Below are 23,874 nucleotides of genomic sequence, written 5' to 3'. Positions count from 1 at the left end.
ATGTCAAAGCATCTTGATTTAACTTCAGACTTTTAAGGGACCAGATCATCAGATCATTTTCTTGTTCCATAACTCTTCAGCTCTTCAGCTTCAGGACACATCTGATGGCCAGACATTCTCCTTCCGGATTTTCAGATAGTCAAACAGAATTTATAAACTCCATCAAATCTGGAAAATCCATCATACTACCACCACCACCACGTTTGAATTTTAGTATGATTTCATGAAACGCGGTGTTAGTTTTATGCCAGATGTAACAGGACATACACCTTCCAAAAAGGTAAACTTTTGTCTCGGGAGACGACAGCAGCGTTGGGGTCATTACTAAATAAAATACTCGTTAGCAGCTCATCACATACATGAATAATCAAACTCCATATTATCCTAAAGACCTCATAGTACTGTGTTACCCCAACAGAGAACTTAACTCTCAGACTGTGGGCTTGCTTGTGGTTCCTAGAGTATTTAAAAGTAGTAGGGGAAGAAGAGCTTTCAGCTTTTAGGCTCCTTTTCTGTGAACCAGCTCCTAGTTTGACTCTATACTTCTAAGATTAGGCTTAAAACTTGCCTTTTTGATAAAGCATATAATTAGGATTAGATCAGGTGACTCTGAATCCTCTCTTAGTTGTGCAACAACTTTAAAGGATCGATAGGAAAAAAAATGTCAACAGTTATTGATGTTGCTGTACCATGAATACCTTTTTTCTCTAATAGCTAATAATTGTATTTAAGAAATTTATGTAGTTTGAGTCTGAACTAATATTTTCACAAAATGGGACATTTTCTCAACATCTGATAGGTTTTCTATGCGAATAAAACAGAACATTGTAAACATTTTCACAATTTTCAACATTTGCAAACGATTGCATTTTGCTTTTATTTAAACAGCACCCCAACTTTTCTAGAACAAGGTCATATAAGCTCTCTGAAGAAAAGCAGAAAACAACTGATGTAGCTATAAATACTGGTCAATCTGCTGTATTTGGACATGTTTATGTATGGTGTGCATGTTAACGTCACAGTGTTTGGTGTCTTAATTTATCATACACTACAAATGCTGCTGAGAGATTCCAGTATGGAGCAAAGAGGAGGGCAATTCCAGACTGAAAGACCAACCAAACACCATCACATCTACAGCCCAACCATTAACACTGGTAGAGACGGGGAAAAGTCCTTAAGGTAAATATTCAAAGGGAAAAAAATCAGTTCATTATTGTTCCTGGAAACTGCTGATCAACATTGCAATCATTTATTGCAATAGAATAAATACAGCAAAAAATAACTGTGGCATGAATGCAAATGCCTTAAAAGTATAACACATTAAAAACAGTACATTTCATTAGATGGTGTTGTGTTTACTTTAAGTGAGAATATTATTGTTGCGTCACAACTTTGAGTTTTTTCTCATTTGATGCACTTCAATTCCTCCTTTTTTACTGAAAAACTGTCCTTCAGCCATCTCACACGGCGTGTTCTTCTGCTGTGTCTGATGCAGGTAGCCATTATAGAAATCAGCTGCAGTGAGTCTTTTTTTCAGGAGCACTGATCTGAATCCCACCCAGCCATCCTGGAACACACATTAATATAAAACTTAGGGCAACAATCAACAGGACAAAGTGAAACAAAGAAAGCAGTACTACTGCTGCAACATTTCAGGAAGTTTAAGCTCAGGGGTCAAGGTCAAGGTCAAATTTATTTATATAGCACATTTCAAACAGCCGATGCTGCACAAAGTGCTTAACAATATAAAAATGGTATTAAAAAGCAACAATGTAATACAATAATAACAATAAAAAAACAATAAAAGGACAGTAAAAGAATTAAAACAATAACTAAACTAATTCAAATAAGACCAAAATGCTTGGGTCATAGTGTGTTAAAAGCCAGGGCATAGAAATGTGTCTTTAGTAATGATTTAAAATGCTCAAGTGTTTGTGCAGATCTAATATTTAAGGGGAGACTATTCCAAAGTCTGGGACCTGCCACAGAGAAGGATCTATCACCATGGGATTTGAGGTCAGTCCGTGGGATGGACAGCATTAGTTTTGAGCTAGACCTCGTGGTTTTTCCTGGAGCATAGGCAGAGAGGAGCTCAGACAGGTAAGGAGGGGCTCGGGCATTAAGTGACTTAAAAACAAAAAGTAGAAGTTTAAATTGGATCCTGTAGGAGACAGGAAGCCAGTGTAAAGAAGCTAAAACTGGGGTTATATGCTCTCTCCGTTTGGTACCAGTTAGCAGGCGAGCAGCAGCATTTTGAACCATCTGAAGACGATGGATGGAGGCCTGATCTAGACCATAACACAATGAATTGCAGTAGTCCAATCTGCAAGTAAGAAAAAGGTGAATAACACGCTCAAAGACGTTAGCCGGAAGGTATGGCTTTACCTTGGCTAGCTATCTTAACTGAAAGAAGCAGGACTGAACTACTGCACTCACCTGCTTATTCAATTTAAAAGAACCATCAATGTAGACACCGAGGTTTTTTACATGTGTTTTACAATACGAGAAAAAGGCGCCCAGAGTGCTGTCGATATGATTAACGTTGCCAAAAATGACAACCTCAGTTTTATTTTCATTTAGCTTTAAAAAATTTAATGACAACCACTGTTTGACATCATCAAGGCAGCGTAATAAGAGCTGCGGATGGTCTGACCCTGCTTTTAAAGGTAGATAAATCTGCAAATCATCAGCAAAACAATGAAATGAAATGCTGTACTGTGAGAAGATTGAGCCCAATGGCAACAAATAGAGTGCGAACAGGGCAGGACCCAAAATAGAGCCTTGAGGTACACCGTATTTAAGAAGGGCTATTTTGGAGTTGTGGGGGCCCATATTGACATAAAAAAACCTTTCTGACAGATAGGACCGAAACCACTGTAGGGCAGATCCTTTTAGGCCAGCATGAAATTCTAGCCGTGATAACAGGATGTCGTGGTCGACCGTGTCAAAAGCTGCTGACAAGTCCAACAATAAAAGGGCAGCAGGGCTGCCAGAGTCCAGAGTTAAAAGAATATCGTTAAAAACCCTTAAAAGTGCCGTCTCAGTGCTATGTAGTGATTTAAAACCAGATTGAAATTTTTCAGAGATCATATTAAAATCAAGGTGTGCCTGCAACTGTAGGTAGACCACTTTCTCCAAGACTTTAGATAGAAAAGGAAGCTTTGAGATAGGCCTGTAGTTGGACAGAACAGTTGGGTCCAGGTTTTGTTTTTTAAGAAGAGGCTGAACTACAGCTTGTTTAAAGCATGATGGGACGCAGCCTGTAGCAAGGGACGTATTAATTAATCTCAGGATGAAAGGCCCAACAGTATTAAAAGTGCTTTTAAGCAAGCTCGGGGGGAGACAATCAGAGGGGCAGTGTGATGATCTTAAGTTACTAACTACCGCGGTCAAGTCATTAAGGGAGACTGTACCAAACTGCTCTAAGACAGCTGAGCACACAGGAGAAGGACTCTGATCTGAGGCAGCAGACAACGAGACAAGGGCCCTAATCAATAGGATCTTGTCATTAAAAAATGCTAAAACATCATCGCACATACTTGGTGAAGAAGTGACTCCAGAATTATCACATAAACTAAGAAAGCGATTAAGAACGTTAAAAAGTACCTGAGGCCTGTGACTGTTTACTGACACTAAGTTTGAGACAAACTGTGTCTTTGCAGTTTTTACAGCTTCTTGGTGAGCAGAAAGACGAGTCCTTAAAATCTGTAGGGAAACATACAATCTGTCCTTTTTCCATCTCCTTTCAGCGCGTCTGTAGTCACGTCTGAGGGAGCGCGTATGTTCATTCAACCACGGCTCTGATAAATGCTTAGCGCGCACAGTCCTGAGCGGAGCAATACAGTCCAAGATATCAGTGCAGGTAGAATGAAGAATGTCCAAAAGGTCCTCAACACTTTTACAGTTGGAGTTCATTATTCCAGAGTCCATAAAGGCAGCAGAAAAAGCAGGCGCTGTTAGTACATTAAGCGCTCGCTTTTTGCGCGCTGGGACGTACGGCTTATCCATCGAGCAGCGCAGTGTTAGAGTGAACAACACAGGAAGATGATCGGAGATGCGCAACTTGGATATTTCCGTGATGCACACATCCAACCCGTGGGAGAGCACCAAGTCCAGTGTGTGACCTTTTTCATGCGTGGGACCAGTAACCCACTGGGTCAAGTTAAAAGAGTCAATAATATTTAAAAAGTCCTTGACCAAAAGTTTAGAGTCACAGCAGACATGGATGTTAAAATCACCAAGGATTAAAAAACTGTCAAATTTAAGAACGATTCCAGCCATAAAACCTGAAAACTGTTTGATAAAATCCTTGTTAAACTTGGGAGGGCGATATATGAGGGCACACAGCAAAGGCGCAGCAGAATTCAGGTGTAACTCAAACAGCTGGAGTTCAAAACTAGAAAATGAGTCGTGCTGTAATGTTTGATGGCAATGAAATCGAGCGTTGAACACGGTGGCTAAGCCTCCCCCCCCCCCTACCAGAGGACCGAGGGAGGCTGAAGAATGAGAAATTAGGAGGGACCAGTTCCGAAAAAGCTACAGACTCACCGGGTTGAAGCCATGTTTCTGTCAGAAACAGAAAGTCCAACTGTTGTGACTTTAGGAAGTCGTTTAATACAAACATCTTGTTTGCTAATGATCTTACATTTAGTAAAGCCATTTGGAGTGTGTAGATCCTAACATCAGATGTTCCAGCTCGGTTAAGTGTGCGAAGATTTCCGTGGTCCACGCCGCATCCACGGGTCCGAGGCCGCTTAGGGAAATAAAAAGCTGAGAGCGGGTGATCAAGTGTCGTGGGAGCTCCAGGGACAACAGGCTGGATCCATCTAAAGATGCACTCTGCTGGTCCAGTAGTTCCACGAGAAGCACGGAGAAGAGCTCGGACTTTGATGAGTGTACCAGCCCGCTTTCCTCGTTTCCTCGGGCGCTTCTTCCAGGAAGTGGTGTAGGTGTGTTGGCACAGATAAACCGGGATACAGGGCTCAAAAAGTGGTGGAGGAGGCCCATAATCATCTCCTGTCTCAGTTTGCTTAAGAGCCAGGTCATACGATGCTTTGATTTCTAAGAGTAACTGGTGATTGTACACGCAGAGCGAGGGCATTTTGGGATAAAATAGAGAAGGATAAGGCTAGCCAAGCCAAAGCAAAGCTAGCAGAGTTGACGGACGTGTCGCCGTGCATACTGCTGGCGCCATCTTGGAAAAAGTTTAACCATTTGCTTATCTGAAACAGACTTTTCAATAAAGGTCTTTTTTCACCATTCTTTGATTATTTTTTTGGTCTGTTTCTCGGCACTGTACCAATCAGAATTGTTGTCTGAGGGCCAAGAAAAATGCCCAACAGATTTGTTTTCCCAAGTGGACCAGTACAGCTGTGCCATACTGGACCGAGAGAAAAGACACAATAAGTCTGCTACATTACCTGATGGGAAAGGAAGAAAACAAGCAAAAAGAGAACAACACAGTAGGGAGACCACAGCAACATCCTAGATAAGCAGAAGTAACTGTAAATCATACATTTTGAATGATACCGAGCACAATATGCTTAAAGGGAGCAGCCAAGGAAGATAGCGTGTGTCTGTGAACACCCGTGTGCGTGAGCGTGCCTGCATTCAAAAGGTTTCTCCATGAATGCTACTATCCATATCTGATAGTAGTTGTGGGGAGCCATAGCCCTGCCCCTCCAGGAAATGAAGCAGGCATGAAGGATATCCAGGCCCAGACATCTAAAGGCCCCCCAGAACACAAGAGTCCAAGGAGGTCCACCGAAAGGGCGGATGCGCCACCCTCCTAGAAAAGAGCTGAGGAGAGCATCACCCTCACGACCGAGCCACCCGCACCAGGACCCGCCAAGCAGCCACTAGAAGTGAGACAGTACACACCCGAGCACCCAGCCCCAGACACCAAGAACTACAATGCACCGAGAGGTGAGGTCATCAGCCACCGGCAGGGAGTGTGGTGGGGGGAGATAGGTGGGGGCCCGAGATGTTCCCAGAGAGGAAGAGTCCAAGACCCAACCAGACACATAAACATAGACAAACAGGCACACAGTCACAAACATGCATTCCCACCCTCATACACATATATAAATACATACTCTATACCCCAAGGTCCAGGTGCCATCCTCCCCAGAGTGGCAATCCGCCCCCAGACACAGGAGATGTTTCCCTTTGCTCTGGGGTGGCACACAGACTGCCCAGAGAAAAGCCCAGACCCCGACCAGGCAGCCAACTCCTCCTCCCAGCTCCAAATGACAAACAGGGAAAGAAGGGGGTGTGAAGACCCCATACCTGACTCTGCCCGCTCATATGTGGTTTTGCTGCAATTTTATTGTTACATTCTTTAGCTCCTGTAATTATCTGATGCTGTTTATAGCTCAAACAACATCATGGTGTAGAGATTGTATGCACTGACAGCTTCTTTGTGGATGAAACTGTGGTGCTATAATCCTAAAGCTATTTAAATGTGCGGTGCTTCTATGACTGATATTTTACAAAAAGTCTTCCTTTTGGTCAGGTGACAAGAAAAAATGCAACACTGCCAAAGTCTGAATGCTGGTATCAAACTGCTCTCACTACAGTATGTGTGAGTTTATGTTGACAGAGTATGTTTCTCCTCAACAAAGAGTCTGCTCTAAAGTCCTCTCCACCTCTGGAGACCATGCTACTAAGAGTTTTCTCATCAGATGTGACAGTGAATAAGAGTAAAGGTCCTTCTAATAACATCCGCACCCATCCCCAAAATGTGCCAACAGTTAGCTGATGTTACTGGTGCAGATGAAGCCACCTTGGTGGGCCTTATAACTGAATGGGACAAGATGGCCATCAGGGACGAGGTGCAGCATCTGCCAGAGTGGAGTGCAAAGAACAACTTGTTCCTCATCACGAAGAAAACCAAGGTGGTCATTGCAGATGTCAGGATGAAGCAGAAGCACCCCCACCCCACAGAAACAACCACGTTCTGCTGCTAACACAACTTCAGCTCTTTGCAAGCACCTGCACAGACTGCATGCTGACACTAAGAACAAATGACTTTCTTCTAGGAGTAATTAATCAATGTACAGCATTACTTTAAAGAAAAGTGTTTTTTGTGTAACACATTATTTTTTAGTAATGAATCCAATACTGATCACAACAACGTGGAGAAACATCTCCAACACGGACGAACATTTAACCACACCATTCAATTAATTTGCACAAATACAATGTCTTTGATATGTTGCTTAGCAATGGTGGCAACTGTGTGAAAGTCACCTGTCACCTCACTACTAAAGCTAAGGAAAAGTGCAGACGCTATGGTAAGCATGTAGTGAAGAAGGTCAGGGGTGCTTGAGGGAACAGTTGGACCAACCTTGCAGCAGACTGCTAGAGTATTTGACTCCTTCTGAAAGCTCACTGAACCGGGGATGGGGTTCCTTCTTTGATCTGCAAACAGAATGTGAATGATAATGGCAGCACAGTGTTATTGTTATACAATATTGGAATACCATACAGTAGGGCACATTTATGTCAAATTACAACTTCCATAGCTCTCACTTAGAGGTTCCCACCTCTGATTCTACAAATATTTCTATTTAAAGGTTTACTTATTAACAAAGGTCTACAACACAGGTGCAGTGACATTATCTAGACAATTTACATGATCATGTATGTTCATTTTTGTGGCTGAGATGATCTTTTTTTTGAAAAACTGTCATCTTTCTCCACAAATTCCACAAAAAATTGGAGTTTTCTTTTAGTATGTCTGGATTGTTCACTAATTGGAAAGCTTGTGGTTTGAGCCTAGATACTTCTGGTCTGCATGTAAAGTGTCCTTGATACCGAAAGCTCAATTTCCCCGACGCAGAGACCAGAAACTAGTCATCACACTGGCTGCAATTAATGCCTTGAAATCATCCGAGTTTTCCCATTTACTATTTCTTGCTTGCAGTAGTCTCACGTTCCTTCTAGCTGATGACAGACCTCACAACTAATCACTAAGTAACTCAGTGCATCATGGGAAGTTCCCAGGAACCTAAACCTAGTGCTTCCTAACTAAGGGAGGATTCATGGTAACCTGATGCAGCCCTAACTATATGCAGTATCAAAAGGGAAAATTCTAAGCCTAATCTTAAAAGCAGCAAGGTGACTGTTTCCCGAATCCAACCTGGGAGCTGGTTCCACAGGAGAGGGGCCTAAAAGCTGAAGGCTCTGCCTCCCATACCGTTTTTAAATACTCCAGGAGCCACAGGTAAACCAGCAGTATCAGAGGAACTATTGTGGTGATATGGCACTATGAGGTCTTCAAAAAAAGATCAGGCCTTGTTACTTAAGACCTTGACTGTGAGGAGGATTTTGAATGTGATTCTGAATTTTAGCCAAGGAAAAGAAGCTGATATGGAAAAAATATCCTCTCAAGTCCAGGTTAGTGCTCTTATTACAGGATCAGCTCAAAGCTTTTCTAAAAATAGAGGCTGTCAAGGCCGCTGTGATTTAATGAGAGAGTCCTATCCTCATATTTTCACTGGTTTGCATCTTTTAGAAGCTGTTGAACTACCCTTAACTTTGAGTCACATGACCTGTGCCTCTGTTGGCTAGCTTCTTGTTCACACCAAAAGATCCCAACTCAAGGAGAAATATTTGGGCACTTTATGCATAGAATCTGGCCAAGACATTCATTTAAAACTCCACCAACGTCACAAACACTCATACGGTCCGTTTATTGTGTTACCGGTTTGGTTAATCACTTTACCTGATAATGACACATGACATTTTCCATCAAAATCCAGAAGTTTTATTGTTCTGCCCATCCACATAGTCCTCAAAGGTATCTGATGTAAGAGAGGGTCATTGTTGAGATCTCCAAGAGAGTTTGGCATGACTTAGTTATGCAATGAGCCTTACCCGGGACCCGACTGCACGATATAGACGGTCAATTTGGTCACAAGTCTGTTCCTCCCACACAATCCAGCTCATGGACATCTTGATTTTTGGGGCTGTTGGAGGAAATCATGTTGAAAGTTAGAAGACCAGTTTTTCATTCAGACAACTATATGTATCCAGCTCAGCGTTACGCACCAAATGTTGCACCAGTTTGTCCTTGTTCCCTTTGATTTTCCATTCTCTCAGACAGTGACATCAACGTGTTAATCAGCTGCAAAAGCACACACAAGCAATCATGTTACAGTCCTGCTGGTAAAAGGTAAAAAAATAACCATGTTCTGCAACAGTTCTGAAAATGCTGACATTGTGGGAATGTTAGTAAAAAAAATTCATTTGCAAATCTCAAAACAGCGACACATGGAAAAGTTTCAGGACCTCGAGGACTGGAGTTCGAGACCCCTGATCTAATCAGTATCTAAAGGAGTATCTTAAGGAGGTAGTGTTTCTCTGAAGTAAAGCTGGGGCAGAGGTTCAATAATCTTTACCAAGGTTTGCTTGTTATCAGTTCAAAACCCTGCATCTCTGATGTTATGGGGGTGCATTAGTGCCTATGGAGCTGGCAGCTTGCACATCTGGAAATGCTCTAACAATGCTGAAAGGCGTATATAGGGTTTTGAAATAGAAGACTCCTGTTGCTGAACTGGCCTGCCTGCAGACCTTTCACCAGCTGAGAACATCTGGTATTGAGATGTTGCTGCCATAAAATTCAAAATGAGCTCATATTGTCCTTAAAATGGAAAATTTTCTCAATGTAAACATTTAATAGATTTTCACGTTCTATTGTAAATAGACTGGGTTTATGAGACTTTCGGATCACTACTTTTATTTACATTTTACATAACATCCCAACTTTTATGGAACTGGAGTTGTACGTTGCATGTTCTATCAACTCACGAGATGTGCTCCCATTGTGGCTAGAGTACCTCCCAGCTCATCAGCAGTACAATTCTCAGGGACCTGATAGAATTGCTGGTTGAGAATAGGCCCCACATCAAACCTGCAGGGTGATATTGAGCTCTGTTATGGTTGTTATCAGGAAAAAGAAAATACTCAGACATTTATCTGCTGTTTACCTGTGAGGTCGGATCTGGATGATGGAGACTCCTGTCACACTGTCACCATGCAAGATGGTGTGGAAGATAGGAGCTGGACCGCGCCATCTTGGCAGCAGGCTAGGGTGAACATTCAAAATCCCACTGAAAGAGAATGCAGTGTCTGTTTCTGTGGATTTATATACAGGTTCTGATCTCATGCCTTGTGTAGAACAGCTTCAGTGCTCCTTAGAGCACAGTCAAGCCCATAACTATTCGTACTCCTGCACATTTTGACTTAAAGTTACTTTTATTTAACCAACGAGTTGGCTTTTTTTGACCGGAAATGACATGGGCGTCAATGTTGCACAAGAGGTATCGTTGTGGGGGAAAAAATCTCAGCTTTGATTTAGATTTGAGCAAAAAGTGTTACGTTCAGAATTATTCATACCATTCTCAATAATCAATAGAAAAGCCTTTATTGGCTATTACATCAATCAAAAGCTTCGTATAATTGCAGACCAGCTTTTTTTGCACGTCTCCACGGGTATTTTCACCCATCTTTAGCAATGAGCTCCAACTCTTTCAGGTTGGAGGGTCTAAGACCCTTTAGCTCCCTGCACAGATTCTTAATTCAAGTCAGGACTCTGGCTGGGCCGCTGCGAAATGTTAATGTTTTTGTCTGCCAGCCATTTCTTCACCACTTTTGCTGTGTTTTGGGTCGTTGTCGTGCTGAAATGTTCGCCGGTGCCCAGGGCCAAGTTTCTCTGCAGACTGCCTGATGTTGTTGTGAAGAATCCTCATGTGTTGCTCTTTTTTTCATGGTGCCGTTCACTGTGATTACACTCCCTGGTCCATTGGCTGAAAAACATCCCCAAAGCATTAGGTTCCCACCACCATGTTTGACAGGAGGGGATGGTGTTCTCAAGGTTGGAGGCTTCTCCCTTTTTTTTTTTTTAACACCTAATGAAGGAAACATCATTGTGATCAAATAATTCAATTTTTGATTCATTTGACCATAACACAGAAGACCAGAAATCTTCTTCCTTATCCAGATGAGCATTTGCAATTCTGGAGAATTGGCGTCCTCCTCAGTCTGCATCCGTGGAACCCAACAGTGTGCAGTATGCGTTGGACTGTCTGCCACCAACAGAGCCCAGATTCCCCAGGATGGCCTTAGTGGTGGACCTTGGATTCTTTTTCACCTCTTTCACTATCTTATCTGGCCAGCACAGGTGTGGCCATCTTGTATTTTTTAATAACACTTTATACTGTAGCCACTAGAACTTGAAAATATTTAGATAGGGCCTTGTATCCCTTTCCTTGTGAGCAGCCACAATGCACAGCCGGAGGTCCTCACTGAGCTTCTTTGTCTTAGCCATGACTGTCCATAAGCAACTGCAGAGAGCTGCTGCACACCTGATCTCGTCTGCTCTCGGAAGCTAGACAGGGTTGAGCTTGGTTAGTACTTGGATGGGAGACCGCCTGGGAATACCAGGTGCTGTAAGCTTTCACCCCAACCGGTCGCAGCAGATAGCCGCCCCTCCCTGAGCCTGGTTTCTTCCTGTTAAAAGGGAGTTTTTACTTCCCACTGTCGCCAAAGTGCTTTCTCATAGGGGGTCATATGATTGTTGAGGTTTCTTTTCCTCTGTATGTATTATTGTCGGGTCTACCTTACAATATAAAGCACCTTGAGGCGACTGTTGTTGTGATTTGGCACTGTATAAATAAAATTGAATTGAATTTCGCCTGTTGATTTGGTTAAAAAAGATGTTCCCAATTAATCAGGGTCATTAGGATGCTTTAGAACAGCTTGGACTATTTGAAATGGTGATATAAATTTTTGGATTTTCCCAGAGACTGACAGTTTGTGAAGGGTATGAATCATTTTGGACATGACACTTTTTGATCAAATCTAAATAAAAGCGGAGAAATATTTTTTCCCCCCCACAATGATACCTCTTGTACATCGTGTTATTATCTTTTGGGAGACGCCTGTGTCATTTCCAGTCCAAATACAAACGAAAAAAAACAACAAAAAAAACCTCGCTTGTTAAATAAAAGTAACTTTAAGTCAAAATGTGCCAGGGGTGTGAATAATTATGGGCTTGACTGTGCCTTAGAGCAGTGGTTCCCAAACTTATTTTGCTGGGCCCCCCTTTGTTTTACAAGAAAAATATTTGCGCCCCCCCCCCCCCCCTTCCCGGCGCGCACACACACATCCTCCAACCACACACACCCATATTTTGGTTTATTTCACACCTCAAACATTTAGTAAACAGTTAAGCAAATACAAGTAAATTGCAATAAATTACAGGTAGTAATAAAATGAACTACTAACTCTTTTACGCTGCGTCCGCACCTACACGGGTGATTTTGAACACGCAGCTGTTTCGTCCACGTAAACGGCGTTTCGAATCACCGAAAACTGAGATTTTTTTAAACTCCTTTTTTGTGTTTACGTGTGGACGAGGAATACAGAGTTCGTCACGCAGCGTCAAAGGTATGCGCCTTTATTCACATCACGCTGTGGCCACGTTATTGTTTACATGAGATGAATTGCAGAATGGCAGATAGAGACGAAATACTGTTAATCTGACTGTCTGCAGGTTTTACACACAGTTACTGTCCCTCCATTTACAAAGGCAGAGGCGTCACGGTGTCATTATTTTACATGTAGTTGTTTTTTCCTGTGTAATAATATTCAACATTGCATCAATACATTTCTCAAAAAATGCCTCTCTGTGCAAAATGGGTTCAAAAACATAAACAGCTGTGGGATCCTGTTTGTCTGTGATTTGAACCGAGGGGACAAATCGTGGCAGGATCAGCCTGATGTTATTTGTATCCTGCTGTAACTTTACTGTATAAAGAGCAAACATCTCCAACATGTCAGGAGTAGTTAGTCATTATGAGATGTGTTTGTGAACTAAAAATCAAGAATGTGGGATCCTGTTTGTCTGCGATTTAAACAGCCCAGCGCTGCTCCTGATGCAGGGGAAACCAATCCTGCAGGGAGACCTACCTCAGCACCTGTGCAGGTGGAGCCAAAGGGCAGATTTGCTTCACCATATTTTCTAGTCTTTGTCTTAGAATGAAGTTGGTTTGGAAACATATTCAGCGATGCTTCATCTCCTGCTTTGCGTTTGTGGAGGCGCCCGGTGCTAGCAGTGTCCAAGCGTTATTGTCCCCCCCCCCCCTTTTCATACCGCGCCCCCCCTGCAATGGCTCTGTGCCCCCCCCCCCCCCCCCAGGGGGCGGGCCCCACACTTTGGGAAGGACTGCCTTAGAGAGACTTAAAACTCAAACTCTCTTAAACTCTAATGACACCATTCATCTAGATCAGCCATTCCCCCCCCCCCCCCCCCAAAAAAAAAAAACCCAGGGGGCCTATCCAATCTTAAATCTTCACTCTAATCAAAATACAAGAGAAAGTCATATATTTCCTTGATTTTGGGGGGAATCACTAATCTACATATTCATTCATTTTCTCTTTGTGGATGTCAGCTAGTTGGACCTCTCAGTGACAGGGCCATGGGTTCAGCCTTTTCTTTTAATTTGTCACCCATCATATGTACACTGTATTTATGTGTCTCTCCACAGTATCACCTATTTTGTTTTATTTTCTCTTCCCAGTGCATTTGCATGAGTTTACTGAGATGTTAAACTGATTCTTAAAACAGAAAAGAAAAATCTGATTACAACAATTAACCCACCCTTGAAAGACCCAGGGGTGAGAGCTATAAGAGGCAGCCCTGGGTACTGAGGACATTGTCACAACATTTCAGAGACAGTGAGATCATAGCCAAACCACAGCACGGCACCAGTCCCCAGGTTTTAACGATTAGTTGATCAACGATAAATGCTCACTATGGAAACTTGCTGATTAGTCTCTCAGGAAGTAGGCAGCCAAAAGACACGACCACACCAACATCAAACCGTCCATTCACATCATCAGGGGGCCAACTGTGTAGCGGAAGGTGGTTCTCTTGAGCAAACCTCTTCACTGGAACATCACCAGCCAAGGTAACAACTTCAAGGGTCTCCACTATCCCTTCACTGGTGCCCCTACAACACAAAAGGAAGGGTTAAGTATAAAAAACAAACTGAAAACTGTAGCACCTCAGCAGTGTATTCAACTCTCTAGGACAAAAATATGTTTTAAAGTCAATACCAGATAAAGGCTCTATTTTACCAGGAAATCAAAGTGGAAAATAGAGCATTAAACTGATTGTATTCATTCCCTCACTTTTATTGACTGTGTTTGTGTTTGTGTACAATGTATGCAGTGAGATTTCTGATCATGGAGTCTGGAATTAAACTACAACACAGTTCTGTGTCAATGAAGCCCTCATCTATTTCCTGCAAGCTAACGATTCTTTTAGTAATCTATTCCATCAATTAGTACTTGTGTCTTATTAATGAGCATTGATAAATATTCAAAAGAGAAAAAATAAAGATCTTTCAAGTGCTCATTAGTTTCCGTTTTAGAAAGTGGAATGTTTTTTGTTCTATTTGTCAAAAAATAACTAAGCCCACTGATTGTATGTAAAGACAAACATTTCTTAAATGCAAAATTATATAAATACACTAAAGTACAGTCTAAGATCAAAGTCAAATAACATAAAATATGTATGCAATCTAAATTAAGGCATAAAAAATTACCTTCACTCTGTCTTTCAGGGTTTTGTAAGAGTTTTACTCGCCCATGTAGATTTTATTCACACACTTCTCCTAAATAAGTTTCTATTGCAGGTCTGTTTTTAGTCGCAAAAGTGTGCAATGTCTTGTTTTCATGGTGACAATGGCGCAGTACAGAGCCGTGCATTAAGCGAAGAATATGTGTCCAGAGTTTTTATAATTGAATTATTGTAAATACTCAATGAATAGTTGCAGCCCTGCCCTCTCTAAATGTTTAAATGTACATAGGACACTGGAATTGCACATACAGATAAAGCCAGCAAGAACTGCTGCCTGGTCCTCCCTGTGGGATGTGTCAACTATTACGAAGCCACTATCATTCAGTTACAGAGTATTACCAAGAGGTGGCGCTTTCCTCACAAGAACTTTGACTTGTTTGAAAGTGATAATAGTATTTTAGTATTTTATGCAAGGACTGTTTCTCACAGAAGTTCACAGAAAAGCTCCATTTGTATGTAACCTGTGTGTTTATGTACACTCACTGATCAATGAGTATGATACAAATACTGAACTTCACCACTCAACCACTGACATTGCTGCAATTCAGTGAATGTACACTTGTAGTTCAAGACAACGTGCTGAAATTAAAAGTGAGCAAAGGGCAATGCATTGGGAAAGAAAGTGACTTTGATTGTTGGTGCCACAGGAGCAAATCTGAGGATTTTTTTTTTTTTTTTTAAAAACTGATCAGCTACTGAGATTTGAAGACAACTGTCCGAAACAGGAAACACTTCCTCTCCCGTTCATACAGCAGGTAAATAAATAATCAACTAACAGTGCATATTATGTTAGTGCGATCTGCCTTATTACAAACCTGCTATTACTGTGCATTTAGATAACCACGATCAGAGACACAGACAGAGTCTGGCTCAGATGCTGGCAGTCCTCGCTGCAGTCTACCGGTAGCGTCTCCTTTCAGGCCAGACGAATGTCACCGAGCAGTGACTAGTTTGTGGTCAAAGGCTTGCACCCATTTGCCACAGCAGATGATTTTCAGAAAGTGAATGTGTTTAATTGTAGGCAGGGACATTACTGGATATTCTTGTGTAATTGCTACAGAATAATTTATGTTATACTTTGTTATTGCTACAGAAGAATATTGATTTTATTATTTTACATTTACAATTTTTTTGTAAACAGATGAACCTGAACTGGTTTGTAAAAATGCTGCAGCTTCACTGGTGTGGAACTGGTTTAGCTTTCGTCCGTCAGGCACACAACAAAGCACTATTTTTGGTAGAGCATGCTAGCGGGCCGTCGTTATTCCCGTGTTGTTTGGAAAATACGGCGCACTTAAAATCAATCCTTTGATTTTTCTGAAAGTCGACAGAGCCCCTTATAATCCCGTGTGCCTCATGTATGAACTCTGGTTGTGTTTGCACTGCATAACACAGAAACTGCAGTCCAGTACGGTGTAAAACATGCTAGAGATCTGACTTATGTTCACTCTGAAACGCCAAGTCTGCTACTGATCTCAGTAAATGTAAAAGAGCCGTTTCCTTGGTTGTGCCAAAGGTGATTTCAGATGTGTGTTTTCTGTTTAATATCTTTGCTTATATTCTTAAAAAGTCAGCAGTCAATAGGATTTACAAAGAGGTTACATTAAAAATAAATAAATTACCTGAGGTATTGCATACCCTGTTTTCTACGTTATAATCTATCTGGTCATTTTTTAATGTCAATAAGAGTTTTACAGTCATAAATAAATGATACATAAACGTTGTTTTGCAAAAAGCTGACGATCACTTTGTGGCACAACACAGTTCCTGTCTGTAAATTTAGAGATGTGGATATAAAATATTTTTTTAAAAAAAGCTGAAAAAAATCTTCACAGGCCATTTTCTTCAGAATCTACTGCATTTATTATTTAATAAAACTGACGGCACTCTGTGCTAATACATTTGGAGCTTATTTCGTATTACATTTTAAGTTAAATAGCACGTTAGGCAAGAGGACGATTTCTGGCAGGTTAAACTGCTGTGTCTGAAGAGGAAACAATTTCAACAAATTAATTAAGATTAATTTCAATAAAAAAAATACATTACAATATTATTGCAAACTATTGCAATAATATTGCAAAAAAAAAAATCCTCCTCTGTGTGTATGATATGTGACATGATATGTAACACGTTGCAGTGTGAAACCCCGTGTGCACGCCTGTAAGCGGCTTGTGTGGGACACGCACCTGCAGGATGTGAGAAGTTTGAGAGATTCCACAGCGAAGTGATCAGTGCCAAAAAACAGGAGCCTCCATTTGGGTTTTGATGCCGATGACAGGACTCTACATAGCTGTCTCTGCCCGCGGTCAGTGTCGCCCCTCCATACTGTCCCCATACAGCAACGCTGACAGCGCTTCAGCGTTTCCACAGAAGCTCTTATTGTCTTGGCGCTCGTCCACATACTGAAAGCAGCGTCGGCTCAAAGTGTCAAGTTCACAGAATGAAAAACTTCCTCAGTTTGTCGCCGTTTCGACCCACAGGAAGCCGCCATATTTGTTTCTTCTTCTTCGACTTCCTCCTCTTCTTCTTTATAATATTTATTGGCGGTTGACAAACAGCAAAATGGTGCACTACCGCCACCAACTGGTGTGGAGTGTGGACCGAAACGTCCACAAAAGAATAAAAAAACAAACAAACATTCAAATCCTTCCAAACAAATTAGTCCGCCTTAACCCTATAATGCCCTCTGTGTCATATTTGATACACGAGTTTCTGAGACCTCCATCTCATCAACATGATCAATACTTGCCATAATTTGTCCATAAAATGTTATGGACAAAACTCTTTGTTTTTGTCTAAAATTAACATTGTTGTTAACAAAAAGTTGCCAAAACGCCCAATGTATCAAATGCAAAACAAAAAATATATAATAAAAACATATTATACACAACATGATATACCAAAGAAAATGTGGATTTTGTTATTAGGATTATTAAACATCTCAGTTAAAAAAGAAAAATAATTTTCTGGCTATTTTTGATGGGTTGGGTCTTACAGGGTTAAAAAGCAAAATATGGCCTGATAACTTTCACTTCTCAAGTTCTTATGAAATAAATCAACCAAGTCCAGTTTCACTTTCATATCACCCAGCTTTTTGATCAATTGTCTTCTTTCAGCATCATATTTCTGACAGTGCATTAAAACACGTTCTATTGTTTCTTCTTCTTTATTGCAGTCACGCTGTCATGTATGGTGTTTTTCTATTAAAAACAACATACTATTCAATCCAGTGTGCCCAAATCTAAGTTGAGATATAACTGTCTCATCTCTCCTGTTCCTTCCTATGCTTCTCATTTCTCCTGTTTTCCTTTGGATTTTGTAAAACTATTATTGGCAACTATCAAACCTTTGAATGCAATCTTACATATTAAACAAATATGTAAGACTGCGTTCTTCCATTTGCGCAACATCTCTAAAATTAGAAATATCCTGTCTCAGAGTGACGCTGAAAAACTAGTTCATGCATTTATTACTTCCAGGCTGGACGACTGTAATTCATTATTATCAGGAAGTCCTAAAAACTCACTGAAAAGCCTTCAGCTAATCCAAAATGCTGCAGCAAGAGTCCTGACAGGGACTAGAAAGAGAGAGCAGATTTCTCCTGTTTTGGCTTCCCTTCATTGGCTTCCGGTTAAATCCAGAATTGAATTCAAAATCCTGCTCCTCACATACAAGGTCTTAAATAATCAGGCCCCATCTTATCTTAATGACCTTGTAGTACCATATCACCCTATTAGAGCACTTCGCTCTCGCTCTGCAGGCCTACTTGTTGTTCCTAGAGTATTTAAAAGTAGAATGGGAGGCAGAGCCTTCAGTTTTCAGGCCCTTCTTCTGTGGAACCAGCTTCCAGTTTGGATTCAGGAGACAGACACTATCTCTACTTTCAAGATTAGGCTTCAAACTTTCCTTTTTGCTAAAGTATATAGTTAGGGCTGGACCAGGTGACCCTGAATCCTCCCTTAGTTATGCTGCAATAGACATAGGCTGCCGGAGATTCCCATGATGCATTGAGTTTTTCCTTTCCAGTCACCTTTCTCACTCACTATGTATTAACAGACCTCTCTGCATTGAATCATACCTGTTATTAATCTCTGTCTCTCTTCCACAGCATGTCTTTATCCTGTCTTCCTTCTCTCACCCCAACCGGTCGCAGCAGATGGCCCCGCCCCTCCCTGAGCCTGGTTCTGCCGGAGGTTTCTTCCTGTTAAAAGGGAGTTTTTCCTTCCCACTGTTGCCAAAGTGCTTGCTCATAGGGGGTCATATGATTGTTGGGTTTTTCTCTGTATCTATGAAGCGCCTTGAGGCGACTTATGTTGTGATTTGGCGCTATATAAATAAAATTGAATTGAATTGAATTGAATTGAATTGAATAGCCGAGCAGCTGAATAGGGGAATAATATTGTTGAATAATGTGGAAGTCTTGTTATTTATATATTCCTCACTGCGGTGCTGCCTCCAAAATACTGAGTTTAGGAGAGGTAGTCTTAGCTCCCTCCTCCACATTCTATCCATGCGAACTGCTACCACTGCTGCCGTCAATTCCATATAGGGGATTGTGACTGGTTTTAAAGGTGCCACCCTGGATTTCCCATTATCAAGGAACTGTGTATCTGTGAGTGACTGTTGTGCAGCAGCAGGCAGGTAACAGTGTCATACCCCTTCTCACTCGCATTTGCAAGGTGGTGCAACTGACCAGTGGTCATCTCTCCAAAATCAGGAGGTTTTAATCCAATCACTTGTAGCCTTGATATTTAGGCATTTAGCTAGCGCTTCTGAGGAGTGAGTATAAAGGGAGTAAAGTTTTTTAACTGTCAGGTAATTTCAAATGCAACATCTCTATTAGGTAACAGACATCAGCTAACATACAACTGTGTGTGCAGTTTATCACACAATGTGTTGCCAGCTAAATGTCCAGCTACTGTATTTAGGGAGAGAAAAAAATGTGGAATAGCTTTTCTCAGAGGAGGAGAAAGACAGCATCTCAGAAAGACGGGACAGGAGAGGTAGAGGTGCAATTAGATTTAAAGGTAGTTAATTTTTAATCACATACTGGATCTGTGTATGATGTGTTTTGATAAATTATGTATTTTCATATCGGGAAACATCCTGCAAAACAAAGTTGTGTTATTCAAATGTTGCATGAAAATATTCAGTAGTTTAGTAGATGATAAATTGGTTAGCTGGTAGTACTGTGGTGATTTCACAGTAGGGCACTGTGTTGGACTGGTGTTCGGTGGCTGTGATGCTTATGGTCAGTGTTGGGTCACATCAAGTGTCGTAGATTAATTTGTAGTTAAGCTGACGATGCTTAGATTCATTCATTGAATTCCACCTTCATGCTAACTGCATAGGTCTAGTATAAAGAAAATATCCACTATACTGAAAATGTAGGAAATGGAAATCAGCCAAGATATCTTGTGAAACATCTGGTGACTTAAACACCTGACTGTTCACATATTCCTGTTTAGGTGTGGAGGCAAAGTCACCCTCTACCAGGTGGGCAACAGAAAATAGTTCATTTTTACATGTCTTTGTCACTACATGTGTCCTACATAACAAGCTGAGCAGATTCGTTAGAATTAGAATTTCAAATGGAATAACATTTTTATTCTCGTGTATTACTATTAAAATATTAAAATAGCACACGATTAATTTTCCTCTGTGTAAAAATAGATGGTAGACTCGTCCTTCAAGGAGCAACTTTTTACTTTGCTTCTACTTTCTTTGAGTACATTTCAGAGCCTGTATTTTTTTACCTTTACTTGAGAAAAGAAGTTGAATCGGTACTTCAGCTTTTAGTAATTTTTAACACAAGTATCTGTAAATACAGAATGTCTGTACTATTGTCACCTGTGCTGTAAATGTTCATTGTTCACCTTAAATGAAAGGGCTTTGGTCACGTTTACGTATCTGTACGTACGTAACTGTTACATGTTACGTAAGTACGCACTGAGTTCCGCCAGATCGAGGGGTGAGCAGTCGAGCGACACAAGGTCGTTACTGCAGCGGTTAAACATGATGTCTATAGCTGCCCGCTCAGGGGTGTTTTCCCCTTACATGCAGGCCACCGCTTTCGCAGTTGCGGGGCCTCTGAAAGCTCTTGTACCCGGGGTTGTTGTAAAGGGAGAGAATATTCTGTTGAACCCGAAGAAACAGTTTTTGTGTCGCGAGTCGCTAAACGGTCAAAGCCCAAAGACAGGCCCTGCTGTGACAGTTAGCATCAATGGTAAGTTGTCATTGAATTTTAGCATTATCTGAACTGGTAATGTTAGCCTTTTGTTTAGAAAAAGCACATTTAACTTTAACGTCGGATCCCGCGGACTGTCTATATCCTGATATATTTGTCAGTAGGAGGTTTTCCCTCTTACGTTTATACAGTCGGCTGCTGTTAGCTTTCTTATACAGGCAGTTAGCCTTTGGGGCTAAAAGGAGGCTACAGCTGACGTGAGCGTTACGTTAGTGTTAGATAATCAGGACTGACAACATCATCTCAGGGCTCTAAATATCTGATACAAAACCTTTTTAGAGGCTCTGTTAAGTACCGCAGTGTGCGTGGCGTAAGCGTTGTTGGGTCCGTTCAGTGTCCGTGTCACCCAGTATGCGATACGTCTCCTGCTCTGTATGTGCGTTTCTCCTCTTAGGTCGCAGACAAAACTCCAGACACAGGAACTTATCGTTGCACTAAATCAAGTAATCGTATTTTTTTGCTCCATACCCGACTACCAGCCCTGGGACTACTAATTTGAAGAGTGTAGTTCTAATACATTGTACAGCATGTTTTTACATGAGGCTCACCTGTCTGTTCCCTACTCTTCACTGTGCTCTCCACATAGAAAAGTTGAGCGGTTGGGTTTTCCCCCTCTGGTAACAGTCAGTTGAAATGATAAGAAGGTAGCACTGTCTAAACTTGCTCTTCACTCTGAGCTTACTTGACCCAAGGACTCAAAGGTCCATCTGCCCAATTTGAAGTCAAAGCTAAACTGACAAGAAGCACAGAGGCTTATAAAATCATCTCATTTTATAGCCATCTAAAGTAACATGAGTAGAATTAAGTAGTAATAATATGCTAATAATAATCAGGCGACGAGTCACCACCAAAAGTAATAGCACACCATCCCAATTGAGCTGCTCGAAATGATATAAGTTGTGGGGATTGTGTCAAAGCTGCGAGGCGAGTGTCACGGCAAAATGTGAGGCTGAAGATGGAGAATAAGAATAAATCTGACAAATAATAAGTGTGCTCTTGCATTGGCACTCATAAATGTCACGTGCTTTTGTAGTGTAGGTGATCAGATGTATTTTGAGTGATTTTTTTTTTTAACCTTGCAGCCTTGTAACTTCTGCATTATATTGAATGTTACTGCCTTATCCTTGTTAGTAAGAATATCAAAATCGTGTTTGTGTTTCACATGTGTTTCTTAAATAAACGTTTTTATATTTGCAGAAGTTGAATTTTAAAGGAAACAAACAAACCAATAAATGCAGTATACTACTTAATTTAGACAAAGGATCCACTAATTTAAAGCTGGAAACTTTAAAGCCCAGTTGCATTTTTTTCAAGCTGTTGAGGCTAAGAAAAAACTGTGTAACTCTTTGTTTGCAGTAGAGGTGGTCTGCTATCATATTATCTGTTTAATCAATTATATCCAGCCAGTCACTGGAGAACAAATGTTTTCAGATGTGTTTGGTGCAGCACATGTATGCCAAGGAAAAACATGATAATAAAGACGCTACTTTCTTTCTGAATGTCTCACCCTGATGTGTAAGCTGAAGCTTCCTGGCCACCGTCAGGGAGTCAGTCTTCCTCTTTAACTGCTGGGCAAAAGCTGGTAAGGACACTGTTGTGGTGGTCCTTGAACTCATTCGCAGCTCACTGGAGAGGCAGATCTGTTTAGAAAATCATTTAGTAGTCTCTAGTTTCGTTTAATTTGCTTTGAATTAATAGTTTGGGCACCATTCATTGGTGATGAATCTTTACTCTATTTAATCCCAGTAGTCTAACTTCCAGCTACTGTTTTTTCAGGATCTGCAGGAGTCAGATTTGCTCATACAGACATCAGAGTACCAGACTTTTCTGACTACAGGCGTCCAGAGGTGCTTGACCCCAGCAAGTCATCTCAGGACAGCAGTGAATCCAGGAGAACCTTCTCTTACCTGGTTACTGGGGCGACAGCGGTGGTGAGCGTCTACGCTGCCAAGACGGTGGTCACTCAGTTTGTTTCTTCCATGAGTGCCTCAGCTGATGTCTTAGCTATGTCCAAGATAGAAATCAAACTGAGTGACATCCCTGAAGGCAAGAACATGACCTTCAAGTGGCGAGGCAAACCACTGTTTGTTCGTCACCGCACAGAGAAGGAAATCGCTACCGAGGCTGCTGTCAGCCTCACAGAGCTGCGAGACCCTCAGCATGATAAGGACAGAGTCATCAACCCCAGCTGGGTCATCGTGCTGGGAGTGTGCACACATCTGGGATGTGTACCCATCGCCAATGCCGGCGAATACGGCGGCTACTATTGCCCCTGCCACGGCTCGCACTATGATGCCTCTGGCCGCATCAGGAAAGGCCCCGCCCCCCTTAACCTGGAGGTACCTTACTACGAGTTTCCAGATGACAACACAGTAATTGTGGGATAAATGGCACTCACAAGACTGAGATGGCTTTGTACTTCAGTTGTCAGTCCATCACAAATGTATTCAGGTGCATTCAGCTGTGTTAGTGAGAAGATGTTGAGGTGTTCGAAGGGTTTAGATCCTTTCAACAGCTCACTCGAACATGAGAGCACCTCTGCTTTGTTTTATATAATGCCATAAAGGCACATTACACGCTAAAAACAAGGAGGAGCTTTTGAGTTATGCATTCAGACATTGACTACACTTGGAAAACTTCATAGTCTTTTTTTCCTTTCCTGAGTACGACTTGAACATGATAAACATCTTGAGTGATATAATCTAGCTCTGGAGAACAAATGTATTCAGATTTGGATAATAAAGATTTAATTGTATTTGACAGCTGTGGGTCTGTGTTAAGCCTTTGTTTAACATTCTGTTGATGTTCAGGTCACATCGAAATACTTGGACAGAAGATAAATTGAGCAGGTCTACCTTTTGGGATTTACTTACCTGAATAACTGAACATGCATCAAGACAAAGCCCAGATGTGTTTGCGATAAAGTTACAAGCCTCAGAAGAACTGAACTGACAACCACACTAAAGCAGTGAGGAGA

General features: G+C 41.4%; 2 protein-coding genes across 4 annotated transcripts; one reads left to right on the top strand and one right to left on the bottom strand.

Moving 5' to 3' along the window:
* Positions 1-834: 834 nt before the first annotated feature.
* Positions 835-17,188, bottom strand: mtfmt (mitochondrial methionyl-tRNA formyltransferase). Of its 3 annotated transcripts, XM_040005115.1 has the most exons (10): positions 16,837-17,188; positions 13,821-14,018; positions 9,993-10,115; positions 9,814-9,916; positions 9,055-9,130; positions 8,881-8,972; positions 8,729-8,807; positions 7,349-7,422; positions 6,096-6,242; positions 835-1,567 (listed from the first exon to the last, which is right to left on the bottom strand). In XM_040005115.1, exons 1-10 carry the CDS (start codon positions 17,049-17,051, stop codon positions 1,385-1,387), a joined length of 1,290 nt encoding a protein of 429 aa, XP_039861049.1. In that variant the 5' UTR covers positions 17,052-17,188; the 3' UTR covers positions 835-1,384. The 3 variants fall into 3 exon arrangements, with proteins under 3 accessions (XP_039861049.1, XP_039861050.1, XP_039861052.1); XM_040005116.1 differs by lacking the exon at positions 6,096-6,242 and having other exon boundaries at positions 16,837-17,181; XM_040005118.1 differs by lacking the exons at positions 835-1,567; positions 6,096-6,242 and adding an exon at positions 6,270-6,842 and having other exon boundaries at positions 16,837-17,184.
* A 3,416-nt stretch (positions 17,189-20,604) lies between these two features.
* LOC120717219 (cytochrome b-c1 complex subunit Rieske, mitochondrial) lies at positions 20,605-23,659 on the top strand. Its single transcript, XM_040005120.1, has 2 exons — positions 20,605-20,876; positions 22,674-23,659. The coding sequence occupies exons 1-2, from the start codon at positions 20,666-20,668 to the stop codon at positions 23,282-23,284; spliced, it is 822 nt and encodes a 273-aa protein (XP_039861054.1). The 5' UTR covers positions 20,605-20,665; the 3' UTR covers positions 23,285-23,659.
* Positions 23,660-23,874: the final 215 nt, after the last annotated feature.

This window comes from Simochromis diagramma, unplaced genomic scaffold (genome assembly GCF_900408965.1).
Source record: "Simochromis diagramma unplaced genomic scaffold, fSimDia1.1 OVJJ01000085.1, whole genome shotgun sequence".
In the NCBI taxonomy this organism is placed as follows: Eukaryota; Metazoa; Chordata; class Actinopteri; order Cichliformes; family Cichlidae; genus Simochromis; species Simochromis diagramma.
Note: the sequence above shows the minus strand (reverse complement) of the source record. Positions and strands in the feature narration are given on the sequence as shown.